The sequence below is a fragment of the Chaetodon auriga genome, chromosome 12 (genome assembly GCF_051107435.1).
Source record: "Chaetodon auriga isolate fChaAug3 chromosome 12, fChaAug3.hap1, whole genome shotgun sequence".
NCBI lineage: Eukaryota > Metazoa > Chordata > Actinopteri > Chaetodontiformes > Chaetodontidae > Chaetodon > Chaetodon auriga.
This window is the reverse complement of record NC_135085.1, coordinates 10,901,400-10,919,307: the sequence shown is the minus strand read 5'-3', so window position 1 is coordinate 10,919,307 and position 17,908 is coordinate 10,901,400. Positions and strand designations below refer to the sequence as shown.

The 17,908-nt window shown below is 41.6% G+C and overlaps 3 protein-coding genes across 3 annotated transcripts; 1 reads left to right on the top strand and 2 right to left on the bottom strand.

Annotated features, from left to right (window-relative positions):
- Window positions 1-900: 900 nt before the first annotated feature.
- LOC143329133 (pyroglutamyl-peptidase 1-like) lies at window positions 901-3,723 on the bottom strand. The gene is made up of 5 exons (XM_076744885.1): window positions 3,565-3,723; window positions 2,976-3,028; window positions 2,748-2,864; window positions 2,383-2,615; window positions 901-1,613 (listed from the first exon to the last, which is right to left on the bottom strand). The coding sequence occupies exons 1-5, from the start codon at window positions 3,593-3,595 to the stop codon at window positions 1,400-1,402; spliced, it is 648 nt and encodes a 215-aa protein (XP_076601000.1). The 5' UTR covers window positions 3,596-3,723; the 3' UTR covers window positions 901-1,399.
- An 885-nt stretch (window positions 3,724-4,608) lies between these two features.
- LOC143329131 (transcription factor JunD-like) lies at window positions 4,609-8,390 on the top strand. Its single transcript, XM_076744883.1, has one exon. It carries the CDS (start codon window positions 6,693-6,695, stop codon window positions 7,638-7,640), a length of 948 nt encoding a protein of 315 aa, XP_076600998.1. The 5' UTR covers window positions 4,609-6,692; the 3' UTR covers window positions 7,641-8,390.
- A 322-nt stretch (window positions 8,391-8,712) lies between these two features.
- Window positions 8,713-17,513, bottom strand: rab3aa (RAB3A, member RAS oncogene family, a). The gene is made up of 5 exons (XM_076744884.1): window positions 17,396-17,513; window positions 15,468-15,692; window positions 13,863-13,981; window positions 12,234-12,358; window positions 8,713-11,458 (listed from the first exon to the last, which is right to left on the bottom strand). The coding sequence occupies exons 1-5, from the start codon at window positions 17,396-17,398 to the stop codon at window positions 11,268-11,270; spliced, it is 663 nt and encodes a 220-aa protein (XP_076600999.1). The 5' UTR covers window positions 17,399-17,513; the 3' UTR covers window positions 8,713-11,267.
- Between the last annotated feature and the right edge of the window lie 395 nt (window positions 17,514-17,908).

Genomic DNA, 17,908 nt, shown 5'->3' with positions numbered 1-17,908 from the left:
TTACCCCCTGAACCATTCTCAATATCATGTGTCATTAAAATCATTTACTTATAAGAAGCATGTCGACCTTTAGATTCAACCACAGTGGCCAGTTGAGGAACATTTTTATTTAAAGTCAAGTGCCGGATTTTATGTCTACAAGTGGAACATTGTCCTCATATCCCATCTGCTCAGAACGCCTCACAGGTTGGGACAGCTCTGAGACTCTCCTAAATCCTGGTACTTTCCAAGGTTAAGAGAGGTGATAAAATGCTTTTACTCCTGTGCCAAATAGTGGGAATAAAAATGCATCAGTGTGAGAGTTTTGGACCAGTCGGGACCAATTTCCTACTTTAAGAGATTAGATAAATACAGTCCTTGATACAGACTCAAGCAGACTTAAATACCTTTTTAATGTTGGAGTAACATCCTGATCCCTTCACTCTGTCAGGTCTGAACAAGCTCAGCAGGTCTCTCCAACCACGATGTACTACACCCAGTGTTACTGTAACGCACCCTGAACCAAAGGAATCTACCTTACGAGCAGGTTACGAGCAGATTATTCAACATCTCAAGATCACCTCAAACCTCTCAATATCTTATTATTGGTCTTCATCTATCTGACATCACCTTAATGTCTGATCCTTTCTGCTTGCCCAGCGTTGTCTTTTCAGGTATAACTCAACAATTCATCTTGTTTGTGCTACTTAGTTAGAAATCAACTTAAAATGGCAATACCAGCATTTCAAACTCTGAGTCTCAAAACACACGTTTAATGTCACTTTGTGATCACAGGTTATGAAATGTTTTGGCAGGAGAACAGCTGACGTGTAGTTTTTCTTGTGTGTAAAGTCAAACAACATTTGCATGCCTATTTTGGATATGAACAATAGAGAGGTGAAAGAGAAGAAGAAAATAAGCCTGCGTGAAATGTTTTAATTACACATGGCTTTAAGCCAGCTTTGCCTTGCACAATTGCACTACACACGTAGGACAGACACATTCAGTTTATCACATGACTTCATACGGATTGCATGTGCAACATATTCCCTGAGATAAACAAAGCATTGCAAGTGTGAATCTTAGAATGTCTTCAGCTTCCTGTTATTTTAAAGTCATCACATTTCTCTGGTGCAAAAACAAGCAACATACAGGAGTGACATCAGTTAAAAGCACCAAATTTAGGCATGAGTTCCTGTTCTTGACAGTAAATGTTAAATTCTTGCCATTACTTTCTGGAGCTAATTATTGACTATTTTGAGTCATCACTGCCTGAACTATAACTCACAGGTTTTTCAGTGTTTTGAGCCACAGTTATCATTTTACTTGCCTTAGGAATCACACTGATGAAAACTTGTCGTAAAAACCTGTGGTCCATTTTGGTGAATTTACTCTACGAGTCTGCTCAGGTCGTGAGTCATTAGTGGTCATGCTGGTGTTGATGCTTGTGATCACAGTGCTCGTTGTGTTTGTGATCCAGTTCCAGCAGATTCAGCATCTCCTGCACAGCGGCCTGCAGGGCTCTACCCAGGTCCTGGCTGCTGTAGGGTTTCCCAAGTGGAGGCACGTGGATGAAAGCAGAGCAACCCTGCCCTAGATGCAGAGAGGTGTAGTAGGTGTAGTCACACAGATACCTGCCAGGGGGCCAAAGGATGGATGTTAGGTTGTGTAAAGTGTAAAACAGACAAGGGACAATGAGAAAACAAGGCAGTGAGAGTTCAAACTGCATCAGCTCTGTAAAACAGTAGGTGGCCCTGGCTGTTAAGACATTTCATGATGAGTTAAGTCATAAAACAATTTTATTATGCACACTTGCAATTATTCTGTGTAAAAAAGAGGAATATTTTGTCTGCTAGTAGGTGTGGGCATGGATGTTTTTCAGTGGAAGATGTGGAGAGAAATTTTACTTAAACCAAACTCCACAGACCAAAAAACAGACGGCAATACATGCAGTCTATCTTTGATGCATAACAAACAGAGTATGTGATGTTTGGTTGGCTGATTGTAGGGAATCATCATTTACTGCATTAGAATAAGATATTTTCTTGTAGACGAAATAACAATGGCAACTGATCAATCACATGACTGTTTATTACAGATCATTTGATTTATCACCATTTATAGTCTTGATCTATTGGCATTTTATTTACTGCAGTTTCTTTCTGGATTTCAGTTGAGATGGAGAATTTTTCACAGAAGACATTTTGACATGTGTAAATAGCGAAATCAATGGTGGTTCAATTCCATTTAGCTGCCTCAGTTTCAGGGTGATGGTATGGTGGATACTGCCTAACTGTCTCACTGTCATAAATAACTTTCTGGGACATTTAAAAGAATAGAGCCAATGTTAATGATATAAGTAGCACCTGTGCTTTTACCTGTGTGTGCATGTGTTTCACTTACCTTCCAGCATCCTTAGATACAGAAAGAGTGACCCCGAGGTCAGAGTCGTTGACCCTTTTGCAGACTGTGTCCATGTCCAGGACTGATTGTATGCAGTCGGGGCCGTTCTCCATGCAACACTGGGAAGCTGGGCAGAAGTTGCAGTTATCCAGGCGTTTGTAACCCTTGTTGTGGCCGCACTGCTCCAGAGTGACAGTGGTAGCTAACCCAGAGACACCCACATGGACCACTAACTGCTCGCAGGACCCCAAAAGACAGGTGGCAGCGGTTAGTTTGGACTGATTGATGGATTTGAGCTGCATTTCATGCACAGTATGATGGAAATGTATGTTTTTCTGTTCAGTATTGTGTGCTTCTTTGAATACCTGTGGCTGGTGTTCTTTCCATAACGATGGCAGGAGGTTCTGAACAGCCTGGTACTCAACAGGCACCTCACACACATGAAGGTCTACTGCTTCACCCAGCCCTAATCGCTCCAGCTCCTGTGAGCGCAGAAAACACACATATACACTGTAATTACAGTCTTAAATGGCTTCAAAGGCCAACAATAAACAATGAAAGAAATGGCAACCCCTAATCTGATCACTGATTACCTGTACTGCCACCCAGCTAGAGTTCACTGCATGCTCACCAAAAGGCTCAAAACCTGCAGAGAAAAGAACGTCAAGCAGGATTCTTCACTGCAGCAATGCTACACAGTGCTGCAAAGTAAATAAAAAAGTAATCAAGGATCTTATCTGTCATGGAAAGAAGCAATAAAAAAAGCACTCTTAATTCAAAGTCTAAAGGTTGCATCAAGTTAAACATTAATTGTAGTGGTAGCACATTATACTCAGTGGAGACACACAAGGTGTCCTCCTTGTAGTTGAGCAGTTAAAGAGTTCTGTTACAAAACCAGTGAAATTTGGTTTCATTCAGTCTCCTCCTGATGCAAAACCAGGGGACAAAATCCTTCTGCCCTGACAGCAACATTGTCTCTGCAGACCAGTATTTTTGAAAGCAGTGTCATTACATATTTATCATTAAAAGTACCAACCATTATATAATTTAAACCAGATTAACTGTGCAGCTCAGGCACAAGTAGAAAACTCTGAGCTGTAACAGCCCTGTAGTGACATATGAAGAAATCATTTAAGACACACTTGTCTCTCTTCATTCTTCTCACCAATTAAAAGCTCTCACCTGTCACTAGTACTTTCTTCTTATTGGCCATTATCCTTGGTTGTTATGACAGGAGTTGTCATATAGATCTATGATAAAGGGATCAAATATCCCCAACAAGAATTCCAGGATTGTCTACGCTTGCTGCTGTCTTCTTCTGGCTCAGAGCTGAAAGGAAATGACACACCGAGTCTGGATGGATCATACTGCCATCTGCTGTATGGACAAGCAGCCCTCCACAGCACTTCATCCCATAATAATGCATTTAAATCAGCACTAAGAAATGGAAAAAAAAAGAGAGAAAAAGAAAAAAAGAACACAAGAGGAATTTATATTTTTTCACCTTGCACCACAAGACAGTTTTGGAAAGTGGACAGAAGAGAATGAAAACTGATCCTTTTAATCCAAGTGTCTTAATGCAATAGAATGTAATTCAAGCCACATGTGCACTGAAACTGAAACCCAAGCATCTGCACTGCATCACAGATTAAAGCTTCGGAGAGCTGTCTCATGAGTGGGCAGCTAAGGCGAGCAAAAAAACAACCTCCACTCCATCAACAAGAACTATTGAGACAGCCCATAATAATCATGTAACCCCCAACCAGCTGGTCCAGTGGAGCTGCTCAGTGGTTTTACTGGGCAGCTCCCAGGTGTGAATGTATGCACTGTAACAGCATGAGTGTGACACAGGGCGTTGCTGAACATGCGTGCCCTGTTAGCTTCTCCCAAGGGAGCTAAAATCAAAGGACATTTCTCTGGCTGAGGGAGGAGAAATTAAAAGCTTGCACAACCTCTGACACACTCCATTACCTGAGTTTAGAGGACAAGCCTTTTTTTTCCCCTCAGTTTGTTGTCATGAAGGCAGAGCTAATCTAATATCGCCTTACAGAAACGGCTCTTTTTTTTTTTTAAGTCTCGGTACAGTCTGCGGTCCACACCCTTGGGTTGCGAAATGACTCACACATTCTGGACACTGCACCCTATGTGGCTCCGAGCTGGCATAGTGAAGATAATATGCTCTCCATAGGGTGGAGATTTGTTTTTTTTCTTTCTCTTATTCATGGTAGTGCCTCTATAATTGGAGAATCAACATTGATTTGTGCCTCTGAATCACATCACTCACACTTACACACACACTATAATACCTCCTTCAAACACCTACAGAACCTGCACTGCAGTTGCTAACAGCCTCGTCTGTCCCTCAACCCATTCACCTCTCTCTCTCCATCTCGCCTGCGTCACTTGCTATGTCAGTGTTGCCATGGAAACACATGATGCCCTCTCTGCTCCGTGGTTCTGAGGCAGACGGTCTGCTGACGTCCTCACTGCGTATGGGTAGAATAACAATATTCTGCTGTAGTTTCCACCACAGTGCCAGGCTCCTGCCTTATGTACTGTAGCCTCCACTGGATGTACAGTACACTGTGTCTGTCTGTCTTCCACTCTATTCTATGATGTCAGGCTCCATTCTATTCTTTTCTGTTCTATTGTAATATACAATGTTCTACTTCATCTACTCTTTAGTGTTCTATGCTTCACATATTCTGTTCTATTCTGTTCTGTTCTAGAATGCCTTCTAGTTCTACTCTATCTACTCTTTTCTATTCCAATCTATAATGCTACATTCTATGAACAATGCCCTATTGTATTCTATGATGTTATGCTCTATTCTATATGTTTTCTGTTCTGTTCTATAATGCTCTATTATATTCTGTAATATTCTACTTTATCTACTCTTTCTGCTCTATTCTATTCTATGACGTTCTATGTTATGATTTTCTGCTGGTTCTGTTGTATTTTATTTTTTTCTATTCTAATGTTCCGTTCTATTCTGTTCTGATCTATGTCTTCTTATCACTGTCTTCTCTTCGATTCTGAATCACATTTAAAGTGGTGTACACTTTTTATGTGGATGCTCGTGTGTTGAACTACATCTATCATTTATAGTCTATTGCATTAATATTAATAATTCATTCTTCATTTTGTTCAAATGAATAAATATGTTTAAGTGCCTGTAATTTTAACAGCTTTGTGGTCCGTTGTTATGATGACTAAAATCTGTGTATGTATAAAGAAACTGAGGATGGCTCGAGATCCACCCACCACAGTTATTAAAACCATGAAAACATGTTGATGGACATGTCAGTATGTTAACCTTTCCCCAAAACACATGGTGTCCTCATTCTTCTGTCACTGTTTCCTTCCCTTTTCTAGTTCACGCTCAATTTCCCAGAAACACTTTCAGAACGCTCTGAGATGTTGTAGCACCTCATTTCAAGTCTCTCTCTCGTCATGTGAGGGTTGAATGAGACTGCTGCTCCTTACAGAGCTGGAACAAGAGGTGTTGGTCGGTCTGATGAACTGGAATTAAATCTGAAGTCAGTCTGAACTTGAACAAACACTTTAAAACCAAATTAGGAATCTATTTCATCCAACTTCCCTTATTGTATTGTGTTTTATTCCAGATTGAAAATTGCAGGAGTCTCATGGAACAGTACAAGCTTATACTATAACTCATATGTTCATGCTTATGTAGACTGAAATCTTAGGCTATGTGAAGCTAATTATTCTATTCTTGAAGTCTTTTCAAACAGCCTCAGCCTGCGTTGAAGGAATATTTTCTGTACGGCCTGCTCCTCTGTTCTTCCTTCCCTTGGCCTTCGCCTCTTACACCTTCCCCGCCCAGTCTCTGCTCTCTCTTGGCGACCCTGAGTTTTTTTATGCTATGACATCAAACCACAATGCATTGCACTGTTTGTAGTTTACTTAAAGTCTCCATGGCAATAAAGACCGGCTCGGCCCCTTATTCAAATTGAACCGGAAACCAACGTCATTTTGGGCCAATCTCCGCGCTCTGGAGTGACATAATGGAATTTTTAGGGCTAGAAAGCGAGCGAGGTCTGGCGCTGCGCATAGCAGTCGTGCCATCGGGAAAAGACAATATCATCGGCGCGCAGGAGAGACACATCAGAGCCCCTCGGGCACAACAGCTTAAGTGGTCGACCGATAGAGTGAGTGACACACAGGAGGGGGACAAGGAAACGGGATCACATAGAAATAAGGATCAGCTGATTTCCTCATGTTTGGATGTGACTGCTCAACAATCGTTAATGCGTAACGCTCAACACTCCCTCATGTGAGGGTGTAGAATGGAAACAACCCTCTACCCAGGCACCGTGGTCAATAATCCGAGGGTCTCCAGCATCTATTCCCAGAGCACGATGATGAAGAAGGACATTAACCTGAACCTGGACGACCAGAACTCCGAGCTCAAAGCAAACCCGCTCCGAGACACAGACGGACTTCTCAACTCCCCTGACTTGGGACTCTTGAAACTCACCTCTCCGGACCTGGAGCGCCTTATTATCCAGTCAAACGGTCTGGTCACAGCCACCAACCCGACCTCCCAGTTCCTCTACCCGAAGTCGGCCAGTGACGAGCAGGAGTTCGCGGAAGGTTTCGTCAAGGCACTGGAGGATCTCCACAAGCAGAATCAGCTGAGCGAAACGGGGTGCGTCTCCGTGGAGAGACTGGAGCTCCTCGGATCATCCAACGCGGTAGGCTCCGCCGGGCTCCAAACGCCAGACCTTCCTGTATACACTACTTTGAACGGGTACACGGCCAGTCCGCTCGGAGCCACCACCATCAACTACTCCACGGACACAATCCCCTTCCCGCCGCCTCCGTCTCATCTGAGCAGCGCGCAGCAACAGGCGGCCGCCGCGGCGGCTCTGTCACGGCTCCAGTCTGCCGGTGTGACACACGGTTTGGTTAAGGACGAGCCTCAGACGGTACCAGACATGCAGAGCTTCGGGGAAAGCCCCCCTCTGTCTCCCATTGATATGGACAACCAGGAGCGCATCAAGGCGGAGAGGAAAAAGCTGCGGAACAGGATAGCCGCCTCCAAATGCCGCAAAAGAAAACTGGAGAGGATATCTCGGCTGGAGGACAAGGTCAAGAGCCTGAAAACGCAGAATACCGAGCTGGCATCCACGGCCAGCGTCCTCAGGGAGCAAGTGGCCCAGCTGAAGCAGAAGGTGATGAACCACGTCAGCAGCGGATGCCAGCTTTTGCCAAACCAGGTCCAGGCTTACTAACTCAGTAATGGTGCTCTTTATGGATGTTTTTACAGCTCTAATATGCTCTGCAGATACAGGGTTGTATTATGAGGAACATTTGCCTTTTGTAACCTTCAGTCCTTATCAGAGACTTGATAGGAGGCCATTCTAAATGAACCCTCCAGATAAAGCCTGCAGCTGAGACACGAGGCAGACATCTGCCGGCTCTGCGCAGAGGTGAACAGGCCTCGATGACAGCCGGACAGTGACAGGTTAACCAGCTGCAGGTGAGGGCCGCAGCTTCTTCTGATTCATGGAAATTTGGCAGTGTTGTGCAGACTTATTTTGTTGCCCTAAGTTTTTGGGAAGCCATGTAGCAAACTGCTATCCAGTGGGCAGGTGAAGGATAGCGTTTATCTTTGTGTAAGCTGGACAATCTCAACCAGAGTGCAACCAAACACCAGGGTGTCACCAAGTGCTGTCATCCACCGTGTAATATAATGCCTTACTTGTTTACAAGCACTTAATGACAAATATATATTTTATTTACTGAAACATTTCTTATTTTACATATGGTCTTACTTTTTTTTTTTTTTCAAAATGAACACTGCATGTCTTGTCGCTTTTGTGTACAGTAACCATTGTATTTTTCATTGTGGTGGCTGCTGTGTAGCTCTTCAGTCGCCACTTCCATGAATGTAACTGTACGTGCTGAGAAACTCTATGTATCCATGTGTAATGGACTTTCAAGTCTCTACCTGACATTTATTAAATTCACTACATTAATAACTGCTCCTGTGTTTTGTGTCTTATCAGGCTCTGCTCGCTTTACTATCGTTAAAATGAACATTTGTGAGAATAATACATAAATTCATGCCTTTACATTTATTGCATCTTACACAGCTGACTCTGTGAGTGGTGTATAAAGTGCAGTAGTGAAGCTGAACCAAGCCATAGATGGTCAAACAACTCTGAGGGTAGAAAACAGGACATTAATGCAGTATTATGCCCTCTGCTGGGCACAATAAAGCTTCAACCATTTCTCAAACATCACATGTGCACTTCTTGTATATCGCTGACCTGTGGGAACAACAGCTGAGAAAAACCAAGCTGCAGCTTTACGATTTTGTTTATTGATTCCTCATTTTAGCAAATCTGACATTACAGAATTACAGCACAATTCACGCAACTAATATCCGACAGTCAGAAAATTTCTATTTACAAGGGTTATTTATGACAGGGAGGGAGGAAGAGGAGGAGGAGGAGGAGAGTTGAACAGGATCGATAACGTGTTCCTAAGTCACTGGCAACGTTTACAGCTGTAGCAAAACACGAAAAAATACAGTAACAAAAATCAACAAACAAGTCAAAAGTGAACCAATGTCATAAGAATCACTATTTTAATGAAGTGTTCAGAGTATTCAGTTTACTTCCCAAACGTTTTCCCTTTTGAGGCTTCTGCACAGAGCAGGAAAACACTACCGGACAAGTTTATCTAACAAATGTTAACAGGAAAACGCGCTGCTTTCGGCTCTAAATGTATTGTTGAGACCTCTTTGGAAAACGATTATTAAGACTGCCTTTGTACAAACTGTACATTCACACAACCACGTACAGCACAAGTATCACAAACCATCAGCAGGGCTGTGTGTTGCTGATATTTGGGTGTGGAGAGAAAGGAGTGCTATTGCTCTGTGAGAACAGTCTGCTTTTACGAGTCTTAAAAGGTACATAACTGATATCAAAAGACAGACAAGCTTCCCAGCAAAGCTGCATCGACATGATCAGAGATTCTCACACTGGAATGTTTAACTTTCCTCTTGAGGAAGCATTTTAAGCTTTATAGTCACTGTAAACACAAATACATTTTCATTTGAAAGCTGGGACCGTTTAAAGGAATTGAATACTATTGAACATCTCTTTAAAAACATGGAGTGCACATTGCAATGCGTAATCTAGGAAGAACATTATGTCAAAAATAAATAAAGGTAGAAGTAATACAAAATAAATAAGTTATATTTTGAAATAACTTAGGTGTTGAAATATTTTCGCATGCCTCAGCTCATCTGCGAATGCATGACATACAGGTTTTGTACTGTATACAGGAACAGACAAATGCCTAACTTTAGCATCAGAGAGAGAAATACAACTCATAATTTGACATGTAACATGCTTAAAAACATCATGTTCCACCCAAAGATGAAACTAGCGTCTACCATGACATAAGAGACTATCTTGAAGTTGATGGAGATCTGTGATATGCCCGTGCTCACACTGAATAACATGCCTTTCCAGTGAGTGCATGTTGCACAATGTATGCGGTGAATGAAAGCTAATACAATGAGAAGGGGCCACATGTGCAGCCTTTAGCCCCATTTGGTACCTCCAAGTACTGAAACTGTCGGACAGATGGGTTTTCAATCCAGACAACGGCTCATACAAATAACCACCCAGTCAACCAGAATCTGTTAAAAACATCAACAACATGCACCTCTCACTAAAGCACAGGCAGGAATCCAATATCCCAAATCATTATTATGGTATACTATGTTAATTATATGTATATATATTATATATGCATTTTAAAATGCACATCTTTAGACTTTTAAACATTTTTACACTCTTCTCCATGTGGTCAAAGACATCCCTTATCCTTTTATTCTGCTGTATGTCTTAAAAAATAGTAACAAAAAACAACAACAACAAAAAAGGCCAAGAATCTAAATTCGAGCAACCTCCAGAGGCCATGCAGCTCCGTCCACTGCACCAACCGAATGGCTGACATCGCCATGCAATTTTACTATGAGAAATTAAAAAAAAGAAAAAACCTGGGAGGGCCAAAAATAAATGATAACTGATATGCATGACTTTTTTTTGCTATTCTTCATTCCTAAAATTACAAGAAAAGCCAACTTTCAAATGACTGCTTGGATAACAAACTTAGAACATAACTATCTGTGGAAACTCGATCACAACACTGGAAAGGACTGAATTCACATGGTCAAAGCCACACCTAACCATCTCAAAAACGTAAAAAACCCCCAAACAAACAGTAACTCTATTCACAGCAACAAACGGATATTTTCAACGCGACTAAACAAATGACTTGTATCGATTTAGGTTCAAGGCGTTAGAGCTGAGCGGGAGCTATGGCTGGAGGATCCCTCCACTGTTCCTCCTTCACAGCCTTTTAGAATAAACCCAATTGCAGACGTGTCAATCAGGAATGATGGAGTCACAGCCGCCTTGACTGGCCTTTTATAATTCTGCTGAGATACAGTATAGTGTACCTGTGTGTGTGTGTGCATGTGTATACATGTAAAAATAAGAAAGATAAAGACAACTTAAGATTGTTCCTCTGTTAAATGTTCTTCACCGTCTGACTGAGCACTATTACATAACATCTGCATTTCTGAAATGAACAAAACTTTGAAGATGATAGTCATAAAACACCAAATCTTTGGGGAGAGCCGGCTCATGTGGATGGAGCTCTTCATGTGGTGAGAGAGGTGGAGAATCTAAGCAGCCAGGTTGTGTGTCTCTGTATGGCAGTGTTTGTAATACTGCATGTGTTCGTGTGTATGTGCATGAGAGAAAGAAAGTGAGAGACAAACTTAAAAAGGTGTGTGGATTTTAGGACGGCAGACAGAGTGTGTGTTGTCATGTTTAACAAGCGCAATCCTGATGGGACCTCTGCGGCTGCTCGTTGAGCTGTGGCCCCTGCTTGGCTCCGGTGACAGTCGGATCGTTGCTGTCTATACTCTCAGTCATCCTCTCACATATGATGTCCACCAGCCGCTCGAAGGTCTGCTTCACGTTAATGTTGTCTTTAGCACTCGTTTCAAAGTACTCAAAACCTGGCAGGATAGGTGACAGAGACAGAGAGAGGCCATGATTAGACTTATTGTTCCACTGCGAAGCTTATCCAGCTAATCCACTTATGTCATCATGTCAGGACACATCAAGGTTTCGGCACCTCATCCATTTCTCCCTCCATATCAGATTTAAGCAAGTATGTCTGAATGAAATATATTCACACAGTTTTGAAAACAACTAAATCTATAATTTCAGATCATACTTAAACCTCTTTCATCGGTGGGTTGGAGTTAAGTCTAATTACAGTCAAATTACAAATGATCCCTCCCCAAACATGTTTTTGATGTTACATGTTTCAACAGGAACAGCAGAAAATAACACCTAGCTTGTCTAGAAAAGCAGCTACCAGGCACTTTGTGCCTCAGCAAGCTGCCATATGACGACTGAAGTGCTGATGATCAGACCTAACCCATGATGCTAGTTCAGACTCGTGTTAGCATGGCTCAGTAGCACAGCTGCCTTTGATTTACAGTTACTTACTTTATATGTCTCAAACATGATGAAATTATGAAATGTGGCAAGCGGAAAAGTCTACTCACAATGACCTTCAGTATGCTGCCCAAACACAGCCAAGACAGGATGAAATTTACTGATGTTTAGATGCATAATTTACATATTATCACACCCTCTTTGACAGAACTTTATGGTTCATGACTGTATTTAATTTCACTAATGCTCCCATGAGGAGATAAACACCAATAGGGGCAAACAAACAGACATATGGCATGCAGCTTCCACTCTGACCAGCTGACTTACCCAGCTGTTCTGACAGCTGCCGGCCTCTCTCTGAAGCCACCACTCGTTCATCCTCCATATCACACTTGTTCCCCACCAAGAGGACCTGGGCATTGTCCCATGAGTATGTCTTGATCTGGGTCGACCTGTTAACAAATACAGCACAGGGTGTTCAGCTGCGTTGACTAACTGGTTCTAGCCCGTTAGTCGACATAGCTTCAGCATTTAGCCAGAGGCTAAAGCAGAGAAATATGGCAGAATACTTCAACAGAACTGATGGCTAGAGGTCACTGTGGGTCCAAAAATTCATGCTTGAACCCAAAAAAGACCTGGAAATGTACTATCAACACTGTCTGATCATGGCCAGGTGTTCCCAGATCCACTCAGGTATTACACATAATGTTAAACATACCCGGGACCCATAATAATAGAATGGAACCCAGCCTGGACCTGACTGACCATATAAAATGTGGATCTGAACCTGCACAAGTCGGGTCTCTGGTCCTTGGGTTTGGGCAGACCTGTGAAGACTTCTAGTATAGGCTTCATATGAATTTTGCCAATGTGAAGAGAAAAAATTGTCTTCTTTACAAACATTATTCCTATTGGTTTAAATCACCAACTTCATTTTCAGACATGGGAAAACGGCAGAGCCATTAGGAACAGCTTCAAAAGAGTAAACAAGGTCACATAACACAAGTGACCAGACAGGTTTCAAACGAGTTTTACATAATTATCTAAATTACTAATTTGGATATGAAAACAAAGATGGATGTTGAAATTTAAACCTAAGCTTTGTGACGTTAACATCTATTCTGACTCATGCTGGACCGACATCACTCCCAGTTCTTGTGGAAACACACAGCTTGACAAAGCAAAAGGTCGATTTAAACACACATTATTAGTGCTTTCATCTGTCACTGCACTGGTGAACAGTTAAATAACTGGACCCGAGGAGTTGTTTGAAACCCGTCTGATTCTCTGGACTCTCGTGTGTGGGGCTGAGCAATTGATCGAAATTTCAATTACCGTTTTGGCTTCCAGTGATTATGAAAACAAGATAATCGAGCAACACAAGTATGACGCTGCATTGAGTTTCGCAACAATATTCTTGTTTTGCCTTGTGTTATAAATCCAGCACAACCGTTGACTTTACAGCAGCGTGCTTTAGCTCCTCCTTAAATGCCCAAATTCACTCTCAGCAAGGCCAAGACACATTTACTTCAGCTCACTGTGAGCCGTCATTTGTGAAAAACTGGTCAAAACAGCCACCAGTTGGATTAGATGCAAGTCTATCTGTGCTGTTATGGTACCAAAAAACATGAGAGTGGAATTTCAGCAGTTCTTTTTCACATTTCATATACAAAATAAAAACACTATAATACACACAATATATAACACACATAACACACCATATTTAATATAACTGTAGGACATTAATTTTTTACTTGCTTTTCAGTTTAATTATATTCAAAGTTAAAGGAAATGCCCTATTAAAAGAAGTTTTTTTTTCAAGTTCAATATTCAATATATGTTCCAAAAGTCAATGATTAACTGTGTCAAATAACTGCGATCTCAATTTTGACCAAAATAATCGAAATTATTCGCCACCTTCATATACACAGACATGCATACTCAGGTGTCCCTCACCAGTCTTGAACGGCGTTGAAAGACTCCTCGTTAGTGATGTCATACATGAGGATGAAGCCCATGGCTCCCCTGTAGTAAGCTGTGGTGATTGTCCTGTAGCGCTCTTGGCCAGCGGTGTCCTACACAAATACACATGAACACCATCTGTTTCAACTGAACATACTCGTAAAATAAATAAATGGCACCTGCACACTGATTGTCTCGTGGACATGACAACGTTTCCATCCATCAACGGATGGTCCTCCTCTGGTTGTGGTCTAAACATTGCCATGTCCATGTAGGATTAAAGAAACACTGTGGAACAAGCAGCAGCGTGCAGGTATGCCTCTGTCTTTTTGTGCAGATCACTGTCACCAAGCACCTGCAAAGAATATATGACATGTGCATGTACCTCCTGATGATTGCTGAGGTTTAACATTCAGCCAAACTCATGAGCATTAGGTATTCCTCTGGTGTTGCACGTGATAAGCAATTGGTCCCAGGGTCATGCTTTATGGTTTATGTTAAGTACACTTCAAGGATATTCCCATTACATAGCAGATGATGTGATTCTGGGGACTGGAGAGGCCAGTTGAACAGCTGGTAATCATTAGAGATACACGATGATGATAATAGAGAGCTCTTCAGTCACAGATGTGATGGGGCAGCATGTAAAACAGGCATTCATATTAGGACAATCGGCAGATAGTATGGACATGCCTTATTTCTGATTAATCAAATCTGTTTTTTTTTGCAGGCTTGTTGAATTACAGTATAAGTACTGTAGAGCTGAAACAATTTCTTGATTAATTGATTTTACTTTTCAAGTGAAAATGTCAAAAATGATCTGGTTGCAGCTTCTCCAGTGTCAGAATTTGCTGCTTTTTGGTGGTTTGCCATCACCATGAACTGAATAGCTTTGGGTTTTGCAAGAACTCTGAAGAAGTAACCTTGGACTATGGGATACTGGAGTGGATGCTTGTTCGTGGAGATGAAAAGAGACTGTCTGAATCCTGTGCCACACAACAGTTCTGTCACTAAAGAAAAAAAAAAAACTAAAAGAAAGCAGCAGTGCAGACAGCTGTCAGACACAACTGCTTCTCTTGTCGTACTGTCAGCTTATTCTATGCTGAGTGTGCACTACATCGCTGTATTATGAGGGGAAATAAGAACATCAGATTGGACTCTGTATCAGCAGATACATAGAAAACACTGATTGCAACATCTGTAGTAGTTATGTAATGGAAAATAGGTGTTCAGCCATAGACCGCTCAATCTCATACACCCTTACTTCTTCACTGGTGTCTACTCTTGATAGCACCCTTAAAGACAGCGGTGCTGAATGCAGAACACTGATTAAAAAAAAAAGAAAAAAAAAAAAGAAGCAGCAATAACCAAAGCCACATGAGCTTTTAATTGCTTTTCACAAATCTTCAGGAGTTCAGAGTACAGTGAAAAGCAATCCTGAGGGTAAGCGTGATTCACTGGCTCCCCAACAACAACTTTTCAGATTAGTCTCTCAGAGCAGGCTGAAATTTTTTTTCAGCCAGCTCTGAGAGTCATTAGAGGATCTGTAGCTGACGACCTTAGTAAGTTTGCTATGTACATATGTGTTCACTTCCTCACCCATATCTGCAGCTTTATCCTCTTGTCGTTCCTGTAGATGGTCTTAACCTTGAAGTCGATGCCCACCGTGCTGACAAAGGCTGGCGTGAAAGAGTCATCTGCATAGCGGAAAAGGAAGGATGTCTTTCCTACGCTGCTGTTGCCAATGATGAGGATTTTAAACATGTAATCAAAGTTCTGGTCCGAGGACTCCTTCTGTCCATATGTGGCATTTGCAGACGCCATCTATGCAAGGATTGAGATTATATATGAATCAAACATGATAAATGGTAAAAATGAACAAGGAAAATGTACAATGTACAAACTGCCTCTTTACCATTGCACAAAATATCACTGTCCTGGTTTAGGACATGTGACAGATTGACACACCCTTTGTCAATAGTTTGCATAATTCTGTATTCATACTGAATTATCTTAAAAGGTTGATAGATTCAAGAAGCACAAAAGCCTTTGAGACAGGAAACCACTGACATCAAGGTAAATACGAGGAAATCTCTGATATCAGCTAGAGACATCCTCTGAGGTTACTTTTAGACTGACACAGCAGATTCAGGTAACCTCTGCCTATGTTACACACTAATGTCAACATTGCTTATGCACAGAGATCTTGAACATATGTAGATACAATGACAAAAAGTCCACAAGTCATCAAAATACTGCCACAATTCCAGCATTATGTTAAAGGTTAAAAGGTCTACAAGAAGCCTGAGGAAAGCACAGTATAAAGTTTCACTCCTGCAACAAATGCGAGCATTTCCACATCTTTTTTCAGACAGGAAGTTAGAAGACAGCCGTCAAGAGTCAAATTTCAAGTTTACTGTACTGAATGTTACAAGCTCATATGTGGCATCAGTGAAACAGAGGAGCACAGACACACCAATATGAGGCACATCTGTGTAGGGTACCATGAGAAAGATACAGATCATAATTATCCTTCAAATAGACTAGAGTAAAAACCACCTAAATTCATATGCCTGTATAAAACAACTTTTTGCATATGATTTAACACGTGATGGGGTTCAATCATGTCAGTGTCGTCTGCTGTGTGAGGTCAGGTTACACTCCATATGGTTCCCAAACAAGTCTCATGGGGTTATCGGCTAATACAATGATGCAGCTGTTTCGCCAGCGGGCTGTGTCAATATAACCAACACAGTCTTGAATATCTCCACGTCATATCAATAGTACCTGTCGGAGAAGGAATGCACACCACCGCCCCACGCAAGATAAGAGGACGGAAGTACCAGGGCTTAGCAGGCTAAGCATCAGCTAAACTGACTATCCTTTTCCATCCAGGAGGGCAGGGAACCTCCATGGAGCGTTACGCTAGCCAGCTAATTATGAATGACCATATGGTTGGCCAGAATTTGCCTTGTGGTAATTTAGAGAAAAAGTGACAAGCTGTAAACGTCCGTAATTCCCTCATACTCTATCTGAACACAACATGCTCCCATTTTAAACGGCCTAAAACACATTCCCTATCCATTGCGGAGCTTATCTGGTGTTAGCTTGCTAGTGAATTATGTAGCTGCCTGGATTGGACTGGTTCACGGTAGTAGGAGAAAAAACCCTTGAAAATACAGTCCAGTTATACATTATTTACCAGCTCAAATAAGGATCAAACGATTGTTAAAGAGATGAAAGCAATACGGAGTAAAATGCAGTTTTTAGCCACTGAAAATAAATGCAATTAAGCTACCATCGCTGCCTTTATTGCTAACACAACAGACCGTTACCAGTATTTAAAAGTGGCAGCAGGAGCTAGCTAGGCATCCCAGCTATGTCAAATGAAGGTTACTCTTCCTTATTTACGTCTGAATTCTCAGTCTAAATCCAGGATATGACAAGCGACAGATAATCCACACGCTAGCTGCTGCAGCTGTTAGACTGAACTCGGCCCCGTAATGACAAGTAAGCGCAGGGTTTACCATGAAATGTGTGTTTTATCCTCGGCTTCACAGCAGCGCCTAGCCCCGTCTCCAGCTTTGCACCTGCAGAAGCTCGTGCACCTCTTGACTGACAGCCCCGGCCCAGGCGGGTACAAACGGAGGGTAAGGATGATTGGCAGAATGATTGACCAATCAGAGAAAAGGCTCCGCTCATTCACAACAGAGAGCCACACCCATATTATATGAATTACTTTGAGGTTTTAATTCAGTATTATGAGTAAGGATAAAAAGTGAATAACAGTGTATCATATTTAATTTATTTCATTTAATTTCATTCATCAATTCATTTCTCAATTTCTTTCACTTATTAAGTTAATTGTGTGTTTTGTATGTACAATCTTAATCTTAATGCAAAATACCTAATCAGTACAGCTGTCAGATAAATGTAGTAGAGTAAAAACTAACAAATTTCCCTCTGAATTATAGTGGAGGACAAGTATAAAGTACTATTAAATGGAAATATTCAAGCGCACGTATCTCAAAGTTGTACTT

Excerpts from the sequence above, each read along its gene's own strand:
- LOC143329133 (XM_076744885.1), bottom strand. The coding sequence starts at position 3,595 with ATGGCCAATAAGAAGAAAGTACTAGTGACAG. Across the intron at positions 2,616-2,747 it reads GGAAAGAACACCAGCCACAG|TTAGTGGTCCATGTGGGTGT; the intron begins GTATTCAAAGAA and ends TCCTGCGAGCAG. Across the intron at positions 1,614-2,382 it reads GTATCTAAGGATGCTGGAAG|GTATCTGTGTGACTACACCT; the intron begins GTAAGTGAAACA and ends GCCCCCTGGCAG.
- LOC143329131 (XM_076744883.1), top strand. The coding sequence starts at position 6,693 with ATGGAAACAACCCTCTACCCAGGCACCGTGGTCAATAATCCGAGGGTC.
- rab3aa (XM_076744884.1), bottom strand. Across the intron at positions 13,982-15,467 it reads GGATAAAGCTGCAGATATGG|GACACCGCTGGCCAAGAGCG; the intron begins GTGAGGAAGTGA and ends GTATTTGTGTAG. Across the intron at positions 11,459-12,233 it reads GCAGCTGTCAGAACAGCTGG|GTTTTGAGTACTTTGAAACG; the intron begins GTAAGTCAGCTG and ends CTATCCTGCCAG.